We start from the raw sequence: 23,174 nt of genomic DNA, 5'->3' as shown, positions 1-23,174 counted from the left end.
CCAATCTAAGTGGGGTCCTACTTTTGTGTCTAGGTATGTTTTTTTTCTGCCCATTCATTGATGGGCATCCAGCAACACTTTTGTGAAATGACCTTTGATGTTTTGAAAAGCATTTCAGTATTTGAAGACAAAACTTGACTGTCACATACACTGCATTTCACTTTGAATGAAGTTTTCAAATGGAATTTTGTCATCAATAATCATTTCAATGGATTGTCCATGTTGCTAAAATATTCACTTCATAATTTATCCGCAGGCTTTCTATCTGCGGCAGGATGTGGCCAGAGTTTTGCCTCATAAGAGGTATGCCACGAAGGCTGGCCCAGGGCGGATCATGCTGATGACGCTAAAAGAGGCCTTCATTTTGTTCAAGGTACATATTTTAGGAAACCTCTCTACATTTGATCTTCTTTATTAGCTATTGGTAATTATTTCAGAAGGCATGCGTTTCTGAACAAAAACTTTTGGTCTCTTACATCAAATCAAGAATTCATATTGTCTATATTATGTGAAAACATTTTGTTCAAGTAATAATGCCATTTTTATTATTTTGGTTTCCTTTCAGAAGGAGAATCCAGATGCCGCGGTTGGATTCACGAAGTTCACCACCCTCCGCCCAAAGACAGTCCGACTGATTGGGCAAGGCACAGCGGAGACATGTGCATGCATGTACTGCCTCAACGTCCGGCTAAAAATAGAGGTCCTCAATCGAGTGATGGCTCGCAATCTAGAAGATTTCCGGATGCCGCCTGAAACTCGATTGTTGGACCTTCTATTGTGTCCTAAGGAAGCAGGCAGTGACTGGCACCACCCTGCTTGCCTAGAAGGTAGGCCTATGTTTTGTTGTGTCATTCATTATTACTCTTATTGCAAGTCGCCTATTAGACAAGAATTTGAACAAAGGAAAGGATACTTTTAACTGCCTATTTTTATATTTTACAATTTTGGTTACAGGAAAATGCAGTAAATGCCAGGACCCGTCAAACTTCCTGCAAGGACAATTTGGCAGTTATGGGGCCACCATCACTCCCTGGCAGCATTGGGAGCGCATATCCAAGGAGGGGAGAATGAGGCTTGAACTTCTGACCAAGCAAGGGACTCTGGAGTAAGTTTCTTATGAGCTGAATTATTTTGAGCCCAATTTTCCAGGTCCTGTTTTATTTATTAATTGTAGAAAGCACTGAAGTATTATGAAAGGTTTTGATACTTTAATAAAGATATTTGCAGGTAACCATGGTTATGTTCAACCTCTATAGTTTCTTATTGGGACCTTCAGCTGAGATGTAAAACCACTTTCTAGGAAAGGTGGAAAATAAAATACACACTCCCTTTAATTTTGAAAATGACACTAAATAGTATAATGTTCTCTCCCACAGCACTGAAAGCAGTATTAACTTAGCTTGATTGATGGTTTATTATTTCAACCATATTCCACTTTCTTTGACAGGGAACTCCTGGAGGAGTTCATAAGAAAGGACCTCCTCCAGCCAACCCAGGGAAACACCTTTGTTCGCCACCTCCACACCTTCTTTTGGCAGTACCGCCAGTACTGCCATCTGAAGGACACCCTTCAGACAGACGAAGCAATCATGGTGATGGACTTTGCCGAAAATAGGAAAGCCTCATATACCGTTGAGGTGAAGAGTGCCCATTTCGGCAAGTCTCAGATCACCATGCATCCCATCGTCTGCTTCTACCGAAGTGGTGAAGGACTAGTGAGGCACAGCATGGTTTTCATGTCAGACGATATTTGTCATGATTATCATGCTGTGCATCATTTCACTGTTATGTCCTTGGAGGCTTTGGCCAAGGCAGCCCCCACTGTACAAAAAATGTACATTTTCAGCGATGGCTGTGCTGGCCAGTACAAAGGAAAGGGCACCTTTGCTGACCTTAGCCTGCACACTGGTAAGAAAATATTTTCATCGGTTGTGCGGTCTCATCCCGCTCTTTGTCTTTTCTATGTTGTTGGCTTTTTTTTTTTTCAATATAAATTTATGCCCTTTTTGTTAAAAAGTACCCACATCTCGCATACATGAATTATGATGTACTCTGTGCCCCTATTTCATCACAACATTGAGATATTTCAGGTACAGTTCTACTGTTTTCCCTTCTCAGGCCAAAAGATACAGCGCATTTTCTTTGGGTCAGAGCATGGGAAAGGGGAGGCTGACGGTGAGACTGGGGTCATCAACCAGGCTGTGGACCGGGCGGTGACCTCAGGGAAGCTCACCGTCAAGGATGCTGGAGACCTCTTTGCCTGGTGTAACAGAGAGCTGGTCAGATCTCTGGACGGTTTCCGACGGGAATTCTTCCTGGTTGGAAAAAATGAAATCCTAAGGGACCGTCCAGAGACTGATGTGATCACCATCCCTGGGACCCGGAGGATCCACCAGGCGGAGAGGGTCTCCAACTACATTATAAGGACAAGGACGCTGGCATGCTTCTGCCTTGCCTGTCAAAGGGATGAAGGTGGATGCCACAACCAGGCATATGTGGGCACCCACATCATCCACAAGATCCGACCAAGGTGAGGGATAATTTTTTCCTATAAAACTAATGATAATAATAATTTCTACCTCTACTGATGTTTGCATGAACTCATTGATATTTACATGTGTGTGTGTGTGTGTAGTGTGTGTGTGATGTAAAGCAACTTTTTGTATTTTTGTTTTATGAAACAGCCACCCCAGTGTCCTTAACGAGGCATTTTTGGAGGACCCAGAGCCTTCTACTTCCCAGCACAAGGAAACGGAGTCCACCACCTTGGATCGAACTGAGCCAAGGATTGGCGACTTCGTTTCAATTACATACACTGTTGGAAGGAAGCAACTCATGTACAATGCTGTTGTAAGTTTTTCTTTTCTTTGCCTACCATCTTTCATTTGTTTTTTCCCCCTGTACGTTTCTTTACCATGTTTCATTTGGGTTTTTTGTCCAAACATTAATTTCTCTACCATGTTTCATTTATTTTTTCAGCTGGACTTAACCCAACCATATTTCATTTGGTTTGTTTTTTTCAGTTCGACATTTCTCTACAATGTCTGAATTGTACATTTTTCAGTTGAAATTTTTTTTCTGTTTCATTGGGGTTTTTTTGTTTTGTTTCAGCTTGACATTTGTTTACCATGTTTCATTTTTGTTTTTGTTTTTTCAGTTCAACACTTTTTTGCCATGTTTTGTTTGTTGTTTGTTGGGTTTTTTTCAGTTCAATATTTCTATACGTTTCCCTTTTTTTTTTTTGCAGGCGGATATTTCTCTATTTTTTTTCATTTTATGTAATCCACTAAACAGTTATAATAATCAATGTTTTATCCTTCGAAATTGGTGTTAAAATCCATGCCATACCTATTTTATCATATGGAGACAACTGGTGATTTTAAATTTAGTCTTGATAAAAGAATAGATTTCAAAAGTCGCAATTTTGATTAAAGTCTTTTATATGGGTAAATCTCTATAATTCTTTCCATTTCTTTTTTGCAGGTCATTCCACCACAAGAGGTTCTAGAGGATGGAGAGCTCCTTGTTTCCTTCATGAGGAAACAAGGGGCTTCTTTCATTTTCCCTCATGTACCAGAGATATGTGTAGTACACCTCGAGGAGGTTGTGGTCCTCCACCCTCCGACTATAGACAATCGGGGGAGACATTTTTTTGATTAATTTTTTTTTTTGAATGTTTTTTTGTTGTTGTATTTGGTGGGGAGGGTGTTATTGAATATTGGAATACAAAATCTTTTCAACTGTGGCTGTGTTTTCATGGATTGTGATGTTCTTTCTGAAACTTTGGATTATTTTGGACGTTGCGGAAATTCTGAGGTGAGGTTGCTTTTTTGTTAATATTTTTTTTCCTGAACCTTTGCTGACTCTTTAGTTCACATATTTGAATTCCCCTTTGAAAGAGCTTTAATTTGATATATGATACATCTATCTGGACAAAGATTGAAAAAATCAAAATTTTTTTGAAAAGTGGGAAATCTGTGGGACCTTACCGTGAAATCTGCCATAAATTAACCTATACTTTTGGTGTTGGGAACACTTTCGTATCATGTACACCGAAAACTATAAGGAGTTTGAATTTCAATGCCGAGATGGTAATAGATCTATCTATCCTCTATAGTGTGCTCAAATTTGAACGTTCTGTGTCATGTAGTTGTTTAGACCCGATCATAAATGCACGACTACCCCCCTATCTAAAGCGGCTTCGCACGGAGACCGGCCATTTTCCCCTCACTCTCGTGGCAAATGTATGTGACCTAGAAATCCCTGCTTGACTACTCTGGGCCCGTTCATTGGTCACTTGAAATAGGGCAATGGCGGGCGCGCGCATCCGGTTGTTTTTCTCTCTATTCCCCTGTAACATCGCAATGGGGGTATTCCGAGGCGAGGTTATCTCGTCTCGGGGTGTTCGCGTCTCAACGGGGAAAAAGAATTTTTAATTGTACGGCATGCTAGATTGAATTAACTTATCTTTTACTGTTGGCATGGTCTAAAGTCATCATAAAAAGCTTTGCAATTATTTAGTCACGCTGCCGATATATATTCTTAAAGATCCCATGTTGTGATGCGATGCTATAAATAAAATGGACTCATCCCGACACCCCTTTTTCGCAAATCGTAATATGTACACCACAATTTTAACGAAGTGTCTCCCGAGACCAGGATCCTGGTCTCCCTAGCCAGCCTGGCTAGGGAGACCAGGGAAATTTTCTGCGTGTGCGCATGCTCAAACCCCGAGTCCAACTTCCTTTCCTTTCAATTTTCGACTTCAAGATGGCGGCCCCCATCTCCGTAGGGCAGTATTTCGACTCATTTGATGATTTTATGGCCGTCTTGACGTCGAGGAAAGCCGAAAGCAACGAGCATCTAGTGGTAGGGAAGTCCAGTTTGACAGTGAGGGCTGCAAATTCAAAACTGAAAGGCAACTTTCGTTACAAAGAGGATTTGAAGTACACCCACGTCACCTTCAGGTGTGTCCACGAAGGCAAGTTCACCTCTAAAGGCCATCTTAAGGAATCCACGTAAGTGAATGCTTCACGGTTTACTTTTCCCCCTAGGTTCTAGATAGATCTAGATCCAGTATGTCTTGATATAGAAAGAAAATGGGCTGATAACCCATATGCGGCAACAACAACACCTGGTAATTAGGAGTTGTGAATGATCCAAAGTGCCAAAGTGTATAAAAACACAGTTTGTCAGGAGGTTGGAAGTTCCAGTGCCTTGGGCTTGGCTTACGTAAATGAAGAAATACCCGTCATTTCGTCATAGACTTGTGTAACTGCGATTTTTGTGTGTGATGTTGCCGCACATGGGTTTTCTTCCATTAAATGTTGTGAAATTGAATGGGCAACTTACAAATGTGGTGTTGATCTCGATCTAGATATCTATTATCTAGTAGATTCTAGATCTAAATTTAGAATTAGAATCAAGTTGGCGGAAGAAAACCCATATGTGGGTCCTGGTCTCTCTAGACTCACAGGCTAGACAGACCAGGATCCTGGTCTCTCTAGCCTCTTCCAGAGTTTTACTGATTTTCTTTTTGTAGGTTCCCAAAATCAAACAATGTGCCGAGACCCTGAAAGAATGGACCAGCCAGCCTGAACAACTGCTGCAGCCTCAGCAAGATGTCTTCTGTAACATACTCAATGTCCAAAACGATGTCACCCTCTCTGCCTTGTGCTGTTTTTCATCCTCGCAGCCTGACTTTCAGGTTTCCGTCTTGAGAGAACTACTCTCCTCTGTTCAGAAGGTTGTCTTGCGACAACTGAACCGCTACCTTGGCGGAGACCTGGGAGAAAGGAGACCCGAGGATGTGGAAGCAGGACAGTTGGCTCCTTCCCACAACATGGCTTCTGAACGGGCCCTGGCCTTGCTTGATGGTCTCTACCGCCGTGCCTCTAACGCTACCACTGGCTTTCTCAGCGGAAAAGTTAAGTCCCGATTCAACAACACCTTACAGTGGCTGGATGGGAAGAGTTCAGAGGAGAGGAAGGGACTTATTTCTTTCGCTGTGAAGGAGGGGTATCGCGCTCGGAGTAGGGCTATCCTTGAAAAGGCCAGGGTCAGACAAGAGATTTCGGAGCGTCGTGAGGCCTTGGCTAAAGGCAGGGACAGGACCAAACGGAAGGCTCTGTCCCGGAAGATTGGAAAGACCCTGGAAGGAAAGGAACCCATCGACAGCCTCGCGGTGTCCAATGAATTGAGGGACTTCGTCACTACTTTTCATCTGTCCAGGGAGTCCAGTCTTCTCAACGGCGCTCTGTCTCTCCAGACGTGGGAGGAGGAAGACGGCGCCGATCTGTCCTACTACGGGAGGGTGGTTGAGGTCAAGAGGAAGGCTTCAAAGTACTTCTTTGTTGTGTCTTACTGGAAATTTTCAGAGGACGAGAGCAACAAAGAAGACTACGACATTCCCCAAGAAGACATCTTCGCTGACATGGTCCTTGGAGATCTGACCCTGTGTTAAAGAGTTAGATTCCCCTTACCACATATCCTGATCACTGGATGGAGGTACGAGCTATTTGTGGTGAGTGTTGGTTGTTGTTACTAATGTGGATGTTGTACAACAAGACACTGTTTCCTTTGATTTCATGTCGTGTAATTACTGTTAAAGGAAAATTTAATACCTCACCTAAACATTTTTTTTTTTTACCTAACATGGGCAGTGACAGCCCAGTTGGATTCGTCTTGTTCAGACGAGTAATTTGATGTAAATCTTGTCCAAATCCGTTGTGTCCTTCTGGTTTTATTGAATATCTTCATGTGATTACATAACGTTATGTAATCTACATAAATTGGTGCTTAAGACTACCGTTGCAAAGATCTTTTAACCCTTACAGCCCTGTACGCGACTATTTTCAACCCGGAAATGGCGTTCCCGAGGCCTGATCGCGACTATTTCCAACCTAGTGGTTGCTAACGAAAACACGTCCATTACTGCCGATATCGCCGGTAAATCGCCCGGGGCAAATATTTTCCTGAATCCTGATTGGATGACCTTTCATTTGGTGCATAGCTTTAAAAAATTGACCCCCATCCGACAATTGCGCGTGCATTCAAAGTGGAGGGAGATCGAGCGTCTTTTGTCAGTTCAGCGAGCGCAGTTGGAGTGATTGTTCCGTGCGCGATGGATTTCAACGATCGGGAATTGATAGACCTTTTTGAAGACAGCTCTGATGATGAATTTGAAGGATTTGAGAATGGAGATATAGGAAGAGAAAGACAGAATGCTGCCCGTGTCAGTTTGTTGGATTTTGCTCCAGAACACGATGCCGACCACCCCGATGATTTGGAAAACGGATGGGTTCGCCCGACCGTCAACAACAGACCTCCACTACCAGACTTCGAAGGACAGTCGCAACTGAACTCTGGTGTCAATGTTGAAATGAAACCAATTGACTTTTTCCAAATTTTCATCGACGACAATTTTTTGAACACTTGTGTTGAACAAACGAATTCTTATGCCTGCTTCAAGCAGCAAGCTTCAGATGTTGGGGAAAATGTCTACCTCGCGTCCTGGAAAGATGTCGATCTAGATGAGATGAAAGTGTTCATAGCTGGTAAGTAGATCTAGATTTAGATCTAGATCTAGTATATATCTAGATCTAGAGCTAGATCTAGAATCTAGATCTACACTATTTTTGGGGGGTCTTTTATGGGTCCCATAATTTGCCTTTTGTCTGCCTGAGTCTAGATCTAGATCTAGGTCTAGATCTAGATCTGGATCTAGACTAAACTAAACATTTTTTCCCCCCTCAAACTCAAAATGTTCGTCTTTTTTCAGGGGGGGGGGGGGGGGGGGGTAGATCTATGTAAGACAATTGGGGCTGATTCCATAAGATTCCATTTCAACCTTGGGACCCATAAAAGACAGTGGTGTTACTGATCTCTTCTGCAGTTGTTCTGAACATGGGACTCGTTCCTAAACAAAATCTGAAAGACTTCTGGACGAACAGTGGGCCGACAAGGACTCCTTGGTTTTCCAGGACAATGAGTCGGGACCGTTTTTTCCACATATTGTGGAATTTCCATATAAGTGATGTGGAAGAAGAACTGGATCAGGACCAAGACAACAGGGATCGTCTTTTCAAAGTAAGACCCCTGATCAAGAGATGTTTGGATAGCTTTTCGTCAGCTTATTCTCCTCAGAGAGACCTCGCGGTGGACGAAGCAACCTGCCCTTTCAAGGGGCGTTTGAGGTTCAAAGTATATAATCCCGCCAAACCAAATCGCTTTGGGATAAAACTTTATACCCTCTGCGAGTCCTCGTCGGGTTACTGTTTGTACTTTGACGTTTATTGTGCCCAACTTTCACCCCTGGATGAAGCTGCAGTTTCGACAGGCTTGCCTGCCACAGCTGGGTCTACTGAAAAGATTGTGTGTGGGCTGATGGAGAAGGCTGGGTGTTTACACAAAGGACACCATCTATATATGGACAATTACTATTCATCGCCAGCCCTCTTCCAACATCTCGCAGCGCTCAACACGTACGCGTGTGGAACTGTTCGCCCCAACAGACGTGGCCTGCCTTCGGTGTTCAGGCTTCCGGTCAATGCCAACATGTCTGAGTTTCAAACCGTGGCGCGTGTGAATGACCGCTTGACCGCCATCAAATATCAACACAAGCGGTCTGTTCATGTCCTCTCGTCCATCCATGACCCCACAGGCCAGGTGGTTTATAAACCTCGGCGCAAAACTGCGATGAAGCCATCATGCATTCTGGACTATTGCTCCAAGATGGGTGGGGTTGACCTGATGGATCAGGTCACCTCGTACTACGAGATTTCGAGAAGGTCCCTCAAGTGGTGGAGGAAGCTCGCCTTCTATCTCATGGACCTCTGCCTCGTGAATGCATTTCAACTCTACCTGAAGTTTTCTCCAGCACAGAAGAAACTCACTCATGCTGAGTTTAGAAAAAGCATTGTGGAGACGCTGGTCTCAGAGGCTCCTTCAGCGAGAAGGCCCACGACACAAGGTGGGAAACGTCGTGCCACCACCGATGTTCCAGCATTGCCGAGACTGACGGAGCGTCATTTTAGTCGTTTCATTCCGGCTGCTGAAGGCTCTAAGCGGAGCCACGGAGCTCGAGACTGTGTTGTGTGCAATCTCCCAGCAGCATCAAGAAAAGGCTGTAAACGACAACAAACCAGCCACTGGTGCCAGGACTGTAACGCCCCCCTGTGCTATCCTGAGTGTTTTATTTTATTTCATACAAAAATGGATTATCAGCAAGAAGCAAGGAGACAGGAGCTGGGAGGCTACAAAAGGCAAAAGCTCCAATAATTGGAGAAATTGCCCAAGGGACTGGGAGGTTTGTGAAATTTTTACGTATTACATCACATTATGCAACAGTAATAAAATGCAAACACAATTTTTCAACATATTTTATTTTATTTCACATTCTTTATTCATTTGTGAACAAAAAACTCTCTATGTATTATTATCTATCTTCTATACTTAAGCCACTGTGAGCCTTTTTTCAACACACCCCCTGAACCCTTCAAATCTCTGATTTCAAGTCAGTCCTGAGGGGAAACAATCAGGATTTCAGCACAGGGCTGTAAGGGTTAATAAAGAATGGTCATATACAACTGCCTCCTGTAGTATTTATATGTATTATTGAAACCAAGTGTGTTTTCTGCTCATACCAACTGTGTGACTAACCGATTATGTTACATAACTAACACGTTACACGTAATTATGTAACAATTTGTTGTTCACAACTGTCACACTGTGTCAATTTTACAGAAACAATTTGTAAAAATTGTTTCTAATTGATAATTGTGAAAAAACATGTATTATAATGCCGTTTAAAAGGCCTCTCTACCATTTAGAAGAGGGAATTCAGTGGGTGGGGTCAAATTTCGATCACAGAACTCCAATGCAATTTACATCCAAGATTCAGTCACAAAAAATGTCATAACTTTTGAACCAATCAAGATATTTTCAAAATTTAAAGTGTTCTGTGCTAGTTACAGCACCCTCTATCCAATGAGATGTATTTCCAGACTCTAAAACAAATTTAATTTTTTTTATCAAACTGCCTAGTACCAGGGCATTCCAAACCTCCCAGTGGACGTGGTACCACCCTACCAGCACCAGACAGTAATCCATGACAGATATTTTGTAGATCCTGTCACTGGAGCGTGCACAAATCGCATAGAATGCTTTTGGAAAAATTGCAAAGCAAGATTCAAGTCTATGGCGGGGGTGCACTCGACAATGCTCGCAGGACACCTAGATCTAGATGAATTTTTGTGGCCAGAAATCCACGACTAAACTAAAAGAAAAGGCCAAGGAAGAACATTGGACCAGCGCATGGCATCACATGACGCCCAAAAGTAGTTCCACCTCCCCCCCCCCCCCCCCCATCAAAGTTCAATCTTACCCCAAGGTAATGATGTATGACACATAGGGATGGTAGTGTTCGGAATTTTTTGTCCAAAAGTGCCTACAATAATATTTGGCATTTTTGTTTGAGAAACGGTGTCGGTGTGAAATGGTGGTGCCTTGCCTTATGGCCCGGTCTAGAGATCTACCCTAGATTCTAGATCTTGTTCCGGCTTCACTCGGTGTTGGGTCCACCAAAGTTCAATCTTACCTTTTTATGACCTTACTGCTTTCAATTTGTGAAAACTTCATCCAAAAAATCTCAGCCAGCACTGTGGCCACTCGAAATTACCCACGCTTAGCCAAAATGGCGTGCGTGCAAATCGTCGTATTGTAGACAGTAGACAATCTAGTATCCAGCCCCAGCAGTCTGAAACTCCCGCTTCGTCAGCTTCGTGCAGTTCATGTTCTGCAATGCTGCGTATGTTCTGCCATGCATGATCTCACGAGCTATGGTCGCAAGCAGCGCAGGGATGTGGGGTAGTTCGACCTTTCGCAACAAGTGGTCGCTACCCATATTGAACCCCCCCTCCGAAAAAAAACACAAAACAACAAGCAAGTTCAAAACGTTTTGGGGGATTCAAACCAGAGCCGCACGCTCCGGAGTCCAGCATAATCATAATTACTATTATTATTATTATTATTATTATTATTATTATTATTATTACATGTATTATTATTATTTATTATTATTATTATTATCATTATTATTATTATTATTATTATTATTATTATTATTATTATTATTATTATTATTATTATTAATATTATTATTATCAGCAAATTGTGCGCTTCAAGTTGGTGGAGAACCTTGAAAACTCACGAAACAATTTAAAATGCTAGAAAACTTCATATAGGCCTAAATACGAGGAAGTGAAATAGGGCCAACAGCACGGTTGCTAAACATACCTCAAAGGCAAAACACACGAGATAGATCTACAAAACTGATCTAACGACGCAGCCGCAGGTCATTAAAAAAAAGCGAAGATGTTGGTGAGAGAGAAGGGGAGAACGGGAAAGAATACAGACTTTTTTTTCTAAGATGTTCTCCTTTCACATCCTTTCCTGCTCTCTCTGTCGTCTGCTTTCGTCCCCATGTGCACTTTCTGCCCCCACCCCTCACCTCCTTTGCCCCCTCCTCTGGGCTCCTGACTCTTTCTGCAGCCTTTCTACTGCTACTCTTTGGCTCCTTAAATTCTTCTGCCCCACCCCGATCTTATGTAAGGTAAGACCTACAGCTAGCCTTCTCAGACAAGGGTGAAAATCTCGAAGGTCCAATGTGCAAGTTGCGCACGTCAAAGATCCTTTGATGGTCCACAATCGGTTAGAGTATGCTTCGGCCGCCACCCCAGCAAAATTCAAAATTTGGTAACTGAAAATGTTTGGTGTGTCTCGTGCGCTCATTTGACTGTATGCAGTTGTGAGCGCCGTAAAACACTTACCCTAAAAAAAAGGACTGTAATACTCCGAGAACATTATTATGTCTGCGATTCTTATACTCCGAGCATAGGTTTTGCTGTTTAGCTGATACACTTTTTTAAACAATTAATTTTTGGTAGTGTGAGTATATTATGCACATTGTAGGCTATATAAAAATGTACACAGCTCTTAGACTTTTACACTGCAGAATGCGACACAAGCAGAGTCAGAGCTGTAACAAAATTTTGATTAGTCTGCACAGTTCATAATACAATTATTAATTATATTAACAGTTTTCGAAGTGCTAGTTTATTTTTCTGCTCCGCCCAATAATTTATGTAAAATGATAACTTATGTTTCCTGCCAAAAGGAATACTGTTTCAAGAATGAATATATTGCAAGCTACAATATCAATGTTCCCTTTTTCCGTCACCAAACCTTTTCTGGTTCAAAATTACGAAAATGAGACGACAGTTTCAATCGTCTTAGTTACAACAAAAATAAGGTAATTAAATAAATTAAAAGTTTAACGGTTTCCCTTGCAGGCCTTTCTTGAAACCTAAAGTTCCACTAAGCTATCTGCAGAGAACAAAACGACCCCTCGGTAGTAGCCTGATTGCCTACAAAAGAGCCCTGTATATTCCATAACGCCCGCCCCAGGGGGGAAACTACACAAAATATTCACGCATCTCCAAGTCCAAGGGGTGAGAGACAGACATCAAAACGCCGTGCATCCCCAAGAGTCAAGAGTCCAGACGAAATATAAAAAAGTATTAAAAATAAAAAAACAACAGCCAGTGAAAATCAAAATTTACGAGATCCATAATACGCACCAAAAGGGAGTGTAGTATACTGTATACATAAGGTCTGTCAGGAGCCCAAATTCTGTAGTAAGGAGACACGTTCATCATATAGTTCTTCGACTGTTCATAGGTATGTATTTTATTCATCTAGATCTATATGACTGTGGTTGTGATTTTAAGTCAGACACGATTAACGTCTAAGAACCACAAATCACAAATAAGGCCTTCTTTGGTTCTACCTGCACAGCGTCTTCTACTGGTTTAGTTATTAGAAGTCTGGTTGCGATGATATGTCTAGTTTTGTGAGAGCTTTAAAAAAAGGTTTTATTGTTTTACGGCACTTGCAAACACTTGTTGAAGCTTACACATTCAGTTCTAGTTCACTAACACTGTATCCTATCCTCAAAGCATATTAATTTCATTGTGCTTCTTATGACAATAAGCCGACCAGTGTGATAAAGCAGTGGGCTTTTCTGTCACTCACAGGAGACCCGAGTTCAATTCCTGAATGGAGAGAAACTTCCTATCGAGTATCTTGGTCTTTCTGCTGGGATGTTGTATACCTCTCAAACCTCCCAGGTTGACCTTGAGAGGTAGGATAGGAAGCCCGTCTGCTAAATTATCTAAATTGTGACGATAACAGCGTAAAAATACCTACAGAAAAAAAAATTGTTAGTAATTTGAGATGTGTAATATCGTCATCATCATCATTATCATCATCATCATCATCATCATCATCATCATCCATATGTGATGACAGCTTCTTATAGTTATAAGTTTGTTTTTTAATGACTGAACACTTCATTAAAAATAAACGTTGAAAATTTAGGCTATTTACAGTACACCAGTCCCGACTTTTAAAGACTATTCACATAAGACATAAAGACCATGGACGATTTCTTTAGTCCGATTAAATAATGAAAAAATTAGTACAATTCAGTTTGGGGTTTTTTACATCCGGAAGCTTTCGATATTTTAATCTACTCATTCTGCACAGCCCTTAAATCTGGTCAGCAATCCGCCGCACGGACGTCACAGCACGCGCACATGTGGAGAGGAGTGAAAACTCACCATTAACCTCGGCTACCCATTGCTCAAATCACAGGATTGTTTATTCAACTAGCTCTACATTAGCGCACGTGGAATGAGACTCAAAATTATTAATTAGATTTTTATGACTTCCTTTCTTTCATCACAGCAACTCAAAGAATAGATCAAGAAGTCAGAGTTGTAGTCTTTTGTTGTTGTTGTTTTATTGTTGTTGGTTTTTTTTTTTTGTATGAGTTTCTTGTCGTCTTCAACTGCGTAAAGGCGATCACACAGAGAAAGCTGCCCGAGGCCGTACTTTTAACAATTGCGCTGTCAGCCGCTTAAGCTTTGGAAGGAAAGTGCCTGCTTGACCCCATATATCATATTAATATAGTCACTTTTAAGGGCAAGCCGGCTAACCCAGATTTTGGGGGTTGCCAGAAATCTTGACCGACTCCAAAAATGGGCATTGCCCTACCTATAGGAAAGGTTTGGTTTCATTGGTGTGTATATTTGTTTGGTTATAGAGAAAATTCTCCTTGTCTTATGAATAAAGAAACTGAACAAGGAGCAAAAACTTTACCTTCGATTTTTCTCAAAACAGCGTTTTTCGGGATAGCCCCATTGAGCTTAAAAGCGACCATATATATAGAGAGAACGCTGTCACACGAGGCCGTTTTCCATCAAGTGTATATTATGCATCCTTCACAACACCCTAATAGACAGGGAAGGCGTTGTCCAAAATCTTACTAAACTTTGTCTAAAGTGCCATTCCCGTGATCGGATGTGACATGGGAGCTTGCTAGTAGAGGCACTAATAATGCTCAAGACGTGAGAGACGTTTTTACCTCATATATGGTCGCTTTTAAATACAAGGGGGCTCTCCCAAAAATGCTGTTTTGAGAAAATTGAAGTTACAGTTTTTTACCCCTTGTTCAGAAAAGACAAGGAGAGTTTTCTCTAAAAAACAACAACAACCAAACAAATATACACACCAATGGGCAATACCCACTTTTGGTGTAGGTCAAGATTTCTGAAAACCCCTGAAATCTGGGTTAGCCTGCTTGTCCTTAAAAGCGACCATTGACCATTTTGCTCTGAACTTTCTAGTCCAGATCACGCTGGGCAAATTTTGAGAGAAAGAGAGAGGGAGAGGGAGAAAAAAAAGGAGAGAGAGAGAGAGAGAGAGAGAGAGAGAGAGAGAGAGAGAGAGAGAGAGAGAGAGAGAGAGAGAGAGGGGGGGGGGGGGCAGCGCGTGGTTCTATAATCGTCACAATCATCATCATCATTATCACTCTGGGTACTCCTATAAGCGGGAACAAAAATCTATCACATATCGCTGGGACCAGGTTGACCTCGTGAGACTGCGGTCGGACTATCATTGGAGCTTAAGGTGGTATAAGAACTTTGTAAATGAAGAGCTCAGCCCATGTTGCCGAAGATGCAGCCATGAAAAGGAGGATGTCAAACATATGTTTGAAGGTCCATGAACAATTGCAATTCGAATGGAGTTATTTGGACGAGTGGAGGTGCAGCTAAGCATATTCAGGAGCCGGGAAAAAGAGCCTCGCTCTCGCTCGAAGATTTCTTCGTGGAGTCCGCCAGGCCCATTAAGGAAAAAAAATCATCATTATCATCATAATATGTCATTTAGTGATGAGTGTACGACTTTCAATAACACTATATTCGTATCCTACCCGTAAAAGTACATACGTACAATATGAACTTTGCTGCGTTTGTCCCAAATGGCAGTTCTAACGTACACGGATGACATGAGCGCATCTGTGTCTATGTTTGAATCACTTGCTACATCAAACTGTAGGCGTAAGCAGAAGCACTGCTTTGGTACAATTGCAACTAAACGTGAAAACAACGCCACGGACAGCTTGGACGGCCCTGGAAAGAATGTAGTTTGGATTCCGCAAGAAACGTCAGTGCCGCTCCTCACTGATGCGTCCTCAATGACACATCTATGTGGACGCAACGGTTTTCATTTGGGGATTCTTTTAATTTCATTGCCTCGGGCAGTGCGCTTACACGAGCGTGAGCGAACGGCTTTCTCAATGTAGTCGCCCCCCCCCCCCCCCCCCCCCACAGTTAAACATTTTTGCCATCGGTGTATGACCTTGAAAAGACATTGAGCATAGAAGACCCACTCTTTGTAGAAAACCATCCCTCTATCGCTTCTCTGACCTCATCGTCACTTTCAAAATGCCTTCTTAAATCCTTTTTTAGTTTAAGGAATAAAAAAAATGTCGGACGGGGCTAAATCTGGAGAATAGGGTGGATGTGTCAAATCATAGCCACTTTCGGAAGCAGTTTCTGCAGCTTTTCTTGAAGTGTGTGCTGGCGCGTTGTCGTAAAGCAGCAAAATGCCTTTTCGGATCTTTCCTCTGCGTTCTTCTTTTAAATTTAAAACATCTCGTAATTTTTTAAGCTGGTGAGAATAATGGTCTCCGGTGATAGTATGTCCATTTTCAAGATAGTCTGCCATAATCACTCCTTCTTGGTCCCCCAAAAAACTGATAGCATCACTTTCCCACTTGATGGCTGCACCTTTGCCTTCTTTGGTGTTGGAGACGAGGGCGATTTCCACTGCATTGTTGCAGATTTTGACTCAGGATCGTAGTGGTGGACCCATGTCTCATCCATGGTTACAAGTCTTTCCAAAAATTTAGTTTTATCCTTTTCATACAGACCAAGCAATTCTTGACAACAATCCACATTTTGCACTTTTTGAGGAAGAATCAACAAACGTGGGGCCCATCTCGCAGAAACCTGGGTCATATTCAAATATTCATTTGAGATTCGTTCAACTGATCCTATGCTAAACCTAGTTTCTTTGTTCAAACGTTCGACTGTTACCCGACTATCAGACAACACATGTTTCTTGATTTTCAACAACTTCTCTTATGTTGTTGCTGTCACTAGGTGACCATCACGGTGGTCATGTTCAATGTCCATGAATCCACATTTAATTTTTTTACACCAACATTTTTATCACAGCATAGGATGGACAATCAGTTCCATATATTAGATATAATACGGCATGCATCCCCGCAAAAATATCCTGTAGTTGCTTGCCTCGCAAGAACAAAAACTTCATTACTGCCTTGTGCTCAATTTTCTCCATTTTCATGTTGAAACTGGAGAACATACCCCCATTCACCTACAGTGCGCTGATGTTAAAACCAGTTATGGGAAATTCCCCTCCTCCATTTTTAAAATTTGTTACTCTCTTGTAACACCTTGAATCTTCGGCACTTATATGACCTTATTGTGTTGCAAGTGCTGTAAAACTCTTACTAAAACTTAAACTAAATGACAGACATTTGAGACATAAGATTGTGTCTTTCACGTGCAACTTAAACTCACACCAAACTCTCTGACTCACACTCAGCATCACATTTTTCGTAAGAGTTTTACGGCACTAGCAACACAATAAGCAAGGTCATATATAAGTGCCGAAGAATAGATGTGTTACAAGAGAGTAACATACACAAAAAAGGAGGAGAGATCAGTTTAGTTTTAGTAAGTGTTTTACTGAACTTGCAACACAATAAGGTTGTATAAGTGCCGAAGATTAGAGGAGTTACAAGAGAGTAACATACACAAAAAAGAAGGGGGAGAGATAAGGACGATAGATGTTTGATAGAAAAGAAGGACCAAATCACACCAGAGCACCCACCAGCCACCCACTCAGCACCACAGAAAACAAGAAATCACAGCAAACACAGTCTTAAGAGTAAACTACTGAATTTCTTCAGACGGCATTTATTGACATATTCGCATCATGTTACACCAGAGATATGTTTTGATAACAGGATACATCACTCAATATAATACAAGAATGTACACAGCGTAAGCCAACATGTACAACAGACTTCGGAGCATGTCAATGAGACTACATAAAGCACTGAGATTTTGGAAGGAAGAAATTTGTAGAGCAGAATTCACAGTGGCGAACAGCTACAAGCTCGAACTATCTGTCTACATCTATATATATACACTTACACATTGATAATTATAGTAGATTTACCTGAGTATGAAATGGAAACTCATTTACAAAAGAGTTATGGGAGGAAGGAAGCATGAATGATCAGAGGTACAAATGAAAAGAAGAAAAAAAAAATCAATGTCAATGAAAGCAATGAATTCATCCCCACTACTGGAGGAGGCTAACATGGCGGTGAACCTTGTACTGAACCACCAGGACAACAGCTATACTCTAAGTTATACTATAACGGTTAAGATCATGGTTTGAAATTTATTGCTATCTACTTCATGCATCTATTTCAATTTTATGCATGCACAGTGTGAATGACAAAGATAAATCAGAAAAAAAAGGAAGAAGTGGTGGAGATGAGAAGAAGGAAGAAGTAGGGCAGGAGACAATAAGAAGGAAGAAAGGCGGAGAAGATAAGTAATAAGAAGGATGAAGAAGTAGTGGAGGAAAAGATAAGAATTTTCCTCACTTCACCCAGATGGGAATGGGTACCCAGCTGTAGACTGAAAGATCTTCTGTGTTTGTGTTTGAGCGCTTAATCAGCTGCTTGCACTGTATGCTTCACTGGAAGTTGAGAACATTTCGGAGTGTTCTGTGATCTGCTGGGGTAATAATATAGTGTAAAGCACATAGAACTTGCTGTTGAGCGGGAACATGCACAATACATATATGCTATTTATCATTATTATTATTGAAGAATATCCCGTTACTACACCTGGAGATTCAAATAAAGATCAAGAACATCGTAGGCCCATATAACACGCATCCAACTGCTCAACTGAAGCACTACTAGTTCCTGGTATAGAGCAGAGAGATCGTTCACGAGTCAGCATACAGAAAAAACGTCACATTTCAAATTTCACAAAAAAAGAGATTAGGACAAAAGACAATGTTGAAGATAAACAGAACCACCAATCATGTGTACAGAAGAGGAGGAAAATATATTATAGTAGAAGGTTTTACGGCAACTGCATAAGGTCATATGAGCGCCAAGGGGTGGATGTTAACAGAGAAGTCCTTACAGGGAATCAGACTTACTCTGTTCACCTCTCTAGCTTCAACAGCACAGTCTGAAGCACAGTATGTTCCTAGTGATACAAGTCTCTCCACAACATAGTTACTTGCGGGGAAAACTTGGTAGCGCTTTTCTTCAACACAAGTCTCATGCTTTTGTTTTAGTAGAGGTATTACGGCGCTCACAACTGCATAAGGTGATATGAACGCCAGAAGATTAGAGATGTTACAAGACAGTAACAAACATAAAAAAGAAGAAGGGGAGATAAGGATGATAGATATTTGATATAGGAAACAGCATTTCCAAAAGTACGTAAGTTCTCACTATCTCTCCTCTTTTACCATTCAACTTTCTTCAGGGTACACAAATTATTGATTAAAGATTTGACTTTCATGGCACATTTTATCTTGTGTAAAAATAAGAAAGGTTTCACCATAGTGACCCGTATGGCTAGAAAGAAATCAATAGTGAGCCAGCTTCGATTTTGATAAATGGCAAACTTGGGTCTTTAGCACACAAAAAAGTAGTCATCACGTCATGTAAGTTTAGTTTCAGTTTGTATAAATCAAAATGTACTTACATAGCAGCATGTCTTTTGACTGACCGTAAAGTAAATCTCCACCAAATATCTATACATTTTTCTTTTTGTTGGATTTCATAGGTTTCTCATTATGCTCATACATACAATGTTTGGTTCCGTATAATATTGGTTTAACAGACCTTTTGAAATAACAAGATTATTTAAGGACTCAGGTTTCTGATATAAATAATGCTGTTTCAGACATGACTGTTCAAAGTCATAGAGGGAAGACAGTTTTACTCCCCCCCCCCCCCCACCCCCCCCAAAAAAAAGCATCGCTCCTCTCCCCCAAAGGAAGTTCTTTCATACTTGAACATATTACTAAAGCATTGACGTTTGTAAAAGGATGATCAGTAAATGTCAACGGAAAATATGATTGATGTACAAATGATTCATGAGAGCAACAGAGATGAAGCAAATACAGTTCATGGCACTCTCTTAAAACATAGCATCAGCAAAAGTCCTTCTTTGCCTTCAGAAATTAGCAGAAATTTCCTTGCAAGTAGGCCTATATTTCCACTTTTTGTTTTAAAAAAACTGAAAAAAAAAATCATTGCTAAAGACAACACTTTAAATTAATGGAGGCAATCACTTATAAATTATTGGGTTAATAAAGATAGGATGTACTCTTTTGACCTCAAAATCAACGGCGGAAAATAAACTAAGGCTGAGATTATTAAAGTCCTATGGTATGAACATGCAGTCTTTTTTTTTTTTCCGTAAGTGTTTTGCGGCGCTTGCAACTGCATAAGGTCCTATGAGCGTGCGGGGTACATTAAACTTTTTAAGTTGGTAGGCCCGGGTGGTGGCCGAAGATTACCCTTTTCGATTTCAGACCACCTGGACATGGATGGCCGGTGCCTCTATAAATAAATCATTGATGGACCACCAAGGGATTTTTAACGAGGTCAACTTGCACATGGGACCTCTAAGATTTTTCGCCCTTGTCAGAGAAAGCTAGGTGTAGATCTTTCCTACCAGTACCAGAAGATCAGGGGTGTGGATGAAAGACAGCAGTAAGAAGGAGCCAAGGAGCAGCAGTAGAAATGCTGCAGAAAGAGTCAGAAGCCAAGAGGAGGGGGCAAAGGAGGTGAGGGGATGGGGGAAGAAAGTGGGAGCAGAAAGTGGAGACGAAAGCAGACAACAGAACATTGCTAGAGAGCAGGAAAGGAGGTGAAAGGACACAATTTTAGAGAAGAAAATGTTCCCGTCACTACCCGGATTCAAACCCAGGACCTTAGAATGAAAGGTGAACACCATGACTTCTAGACCACGAGAGCCCCCGTATGTGCAGTCGGCAAGCCCAGTCAATTAATTTACCATAATAAAACATCCTTCTTTAACCCACATCTTCCCAAATATTTGTATGATGTCAAAGAAAGAGACACCAGCACCTAGCTGACTAGTACTCAAATGTTACGTAGTTTTTTTTGTTTTTGTTTTGGTTAGTGTTTTACGGCACTTGCAACATAATAATAATGTCATAAGTGCCACAGATTAGAAGTGTTACAAAAGAGTAACAAACGCATAAAAGAAGGAGGAGAGATAAGGATGATAGACGTTTGATGGTAATGAAGAAGCAAACTAAATCAGAGCGCCAGCCAACTCGATTATTGTTGCAACATGATAAATATGTAGAGTCTAGCATTAATGATAATGCCTGAAAAGATACAAAAAAGCAAAAAACAGCCATATTATATTCCATTATCACCAAGTGGACAGGTCATAACCCTCACGACATAAATGTTCTCATTTAACATAATCATTGCACAGTTTAGTTACATTTTTGTCAGACTGTGGAAGCTAAACAGAGAATAAGAAACCAGAGTCCATACAGATGGTTTTGTTTTAGTAGAGGTTTTTCGGCGCTCGCAACTGCATGAGGTCATATGAGCGCCAGAAGATTAGAGGTGTAACAAGAGAGTAACAAAATGTATAAAAAAGAAGAAGGGGAGATGGGGACGACAGATGTTTGATAGGACAGAAGCAAACCACACCAGAGCCCACACCAACCCTCCACAGTCCATACAGACAACACTTGCAAGAAATGGACATTCGCACAAAAATATCCTTGCACACTCATAACCATAATGACAAAAGCCAAAAAGATAGTCTTTATTGCAACCTTTAAACTAAAGCCTGCCATCGATGTCAAGCTGGAGAACGGAAAAGACACAAGTTCAATAGTCACTTAATAAGTACAATAGTGACTTACGACAACAGAAGTACTGTACAGAATAGAAGCAAGAGCAGACCACATTATGGTGCCCGTGAAACATCTGAAGCACTGAAATAAAAAGGTTGAGACAAGTGAGGGGCTTTAAAAAAAAAGAGATGAGCAAGACCCAGGAAGAGGCAAATTTTCACAAAAACGTTGACTCAGATTATTGACACGATGAGACAAAGGGGGAAAAAAAAAAAAAATCCCATCCACAGGATAAGAAACAGCAGGTTTGAAAACTCTACAAATGAGAACAAATCAAACAGCATTTTGAACAATAGATACAACCTGGTTTTTGCACAAAAGGAAGATCAACACTCCATAAGAAATCACAACCTTATACTCTCTGAGGCCTTTCATCCAATCTGAATTGCCATTTGAGTCTACAGACAACACGGAGCAGTATCAAAGAACAGACTTGGTAGCCTATACTGGTATGTACATAAAGCAATGTTACATAAGTAAAGGCAGCAATTGGTCATGTCAGTAAGCTTATTAAGAGTTTTACGATGCTCGCAACTGCATAAGAATTGGTCATATCAGAACAAAGAATTCAGCACATATGGACTGACGACATTGTGGAGTTTTTTGATGGGTGACAAGCTCAAAACGAGAGCAAATATCAGCACTACAACCAACACTGGAGAATTGAAGAAAGCAGAACACCTACTATATCTTACCAGCTCCATCCTCTGAATTCTGAGTATGAACAAACTACACATAGCAGGATGCTCTTTCTATACAAAGAACAGACACACTGAAATGAAGCACTATACAGAGCTACACTTAAATAGTTACAAATTTGCAAGGGTCTAAATAGTTGGTCAAATAACCGATCACTTTGCTTTGGGCCAACTAATAGAGCATTCACATACATGTGAAAATTGCAAGTAAGACTTCAGAAATCTTAAGAAAGCTGGTCTTGTGCTAAATGGTATGAGTATGTTGAGACTTGGCAATTATTTACTTCCTCTTCAGAAGTATGGTAGTTAACTTCCAAAACTTTAACACTTTGTCCCCAAGGGACGCTTATCGGCGACTGTGTGATATATTTCGGAACAAAAACGTTGCAGCAATTATCACCTTTTAGACATGCGCACTTGTTAAATTCATTTCCTTTCTGAATGGTTTGTGTGGCGTTTGAGGTCGAAAACCAGTTTGTATACAACAAGTTGAGTAAATTTTTTTTAAATGTCGAGTAGACCCAGCATGAGTGCTGTTTTACTCTTACGTCATGATGAGAATTCGGGTGATAAATGAGCTAGATCTAATGTTTTCATTTCTGATATTAATTCCTTTTTTGATGAATAGGCCATCATCATTTAAAATTTTCTCAGTATGCTGAGATTTTAATAATGGTTGGGGTATTTTTGCCGAGATACAGGTATAGTACAGGTACTGAGGTACTGTATCTGCATCCTGGTCTGTGGGGACAAGTGTTGTGTGCTCTGCGCGCTGTGTAGGTGGAAAGTGTTAAAAAGTGATGACCTACTGGAATGCCTTCACCACACAATAGGTTTCTGCATAGCAAAAATTATTTATCTATACTTCAGGTAAACGCATTAAATAAAAAACCAACCAAAAAAACAACAACTGCACATAGCTAAAAATCATAAGTTGAATGTACCTCTAATTTTGCAAGAGGACAGGCAATCTCAAATTTGATCTGACATGAGCAGAAAAACTCACATTAACAAATGCAGAAGAGAAAAAAA

At 41.0% G+C, this 23,174-nt stretch overlaps 1 protein-coding gene and 1 long non-coding RNA gene across 2 annotated transcripts; both read left to right on the top strand.

Annotated features, from left to right (window-relative positions):
* The first annotated feature begins 2,461 nt into the window (after window positions 1-2,461).
* Window positions 2,462-3,947, top strand: LOC106013185. The gene is made up of 3 exons (XR_004859132.1): window positions 2,462-2,530; window positions 2,685-2,850; window positions 3,484-3,947. It is a non-coding gene; the product is annotated as an uncharacterized LOC106013185 (long non-coding RNA).
* A 3,176-nt stretch (window positions 3,948-7,123) lies between these two features.
* LOC101847241 (piggyBac transposable element-derived protein 4) lies at window positions 7,124-9,279 on the top strand. Its single transcript, XM_005090848.3, has 2 exons — window positions 7,124-7,556; window positions 7,895-9,279. The coding sequence occupies exons 1-2, from the start codon at window positions 7,124-7,126 to the stop codon at window positions 9,277-9,279; spliced, it is 1,818 nt and encodes a 605-aa protein (XP_005090905.1).
* Window positions 9,280-23,174: the final 13,895 nt, after the last annotated feature.

Source organism: Aplysia californica, unplaced genomic scaffold, assembly GCF_000002075.1.
Source record: "Aplysia californica isolate F4 #8 unplaced genomic scaffold, AplCal3.0 scaffold00022, whole genome shotgun sequence".
Classification (NCBI taxonomy): Eukaryota; Metazoa; Mollusca; class Gastropoda; order Aplysiida; family Aplysiidae; genus Aplysia; species Aplysia californica.
Note: the sequence above shows the minus strand (reverse complement) of the source record. Positions and strands in the feature narration are given on the sequence as shown.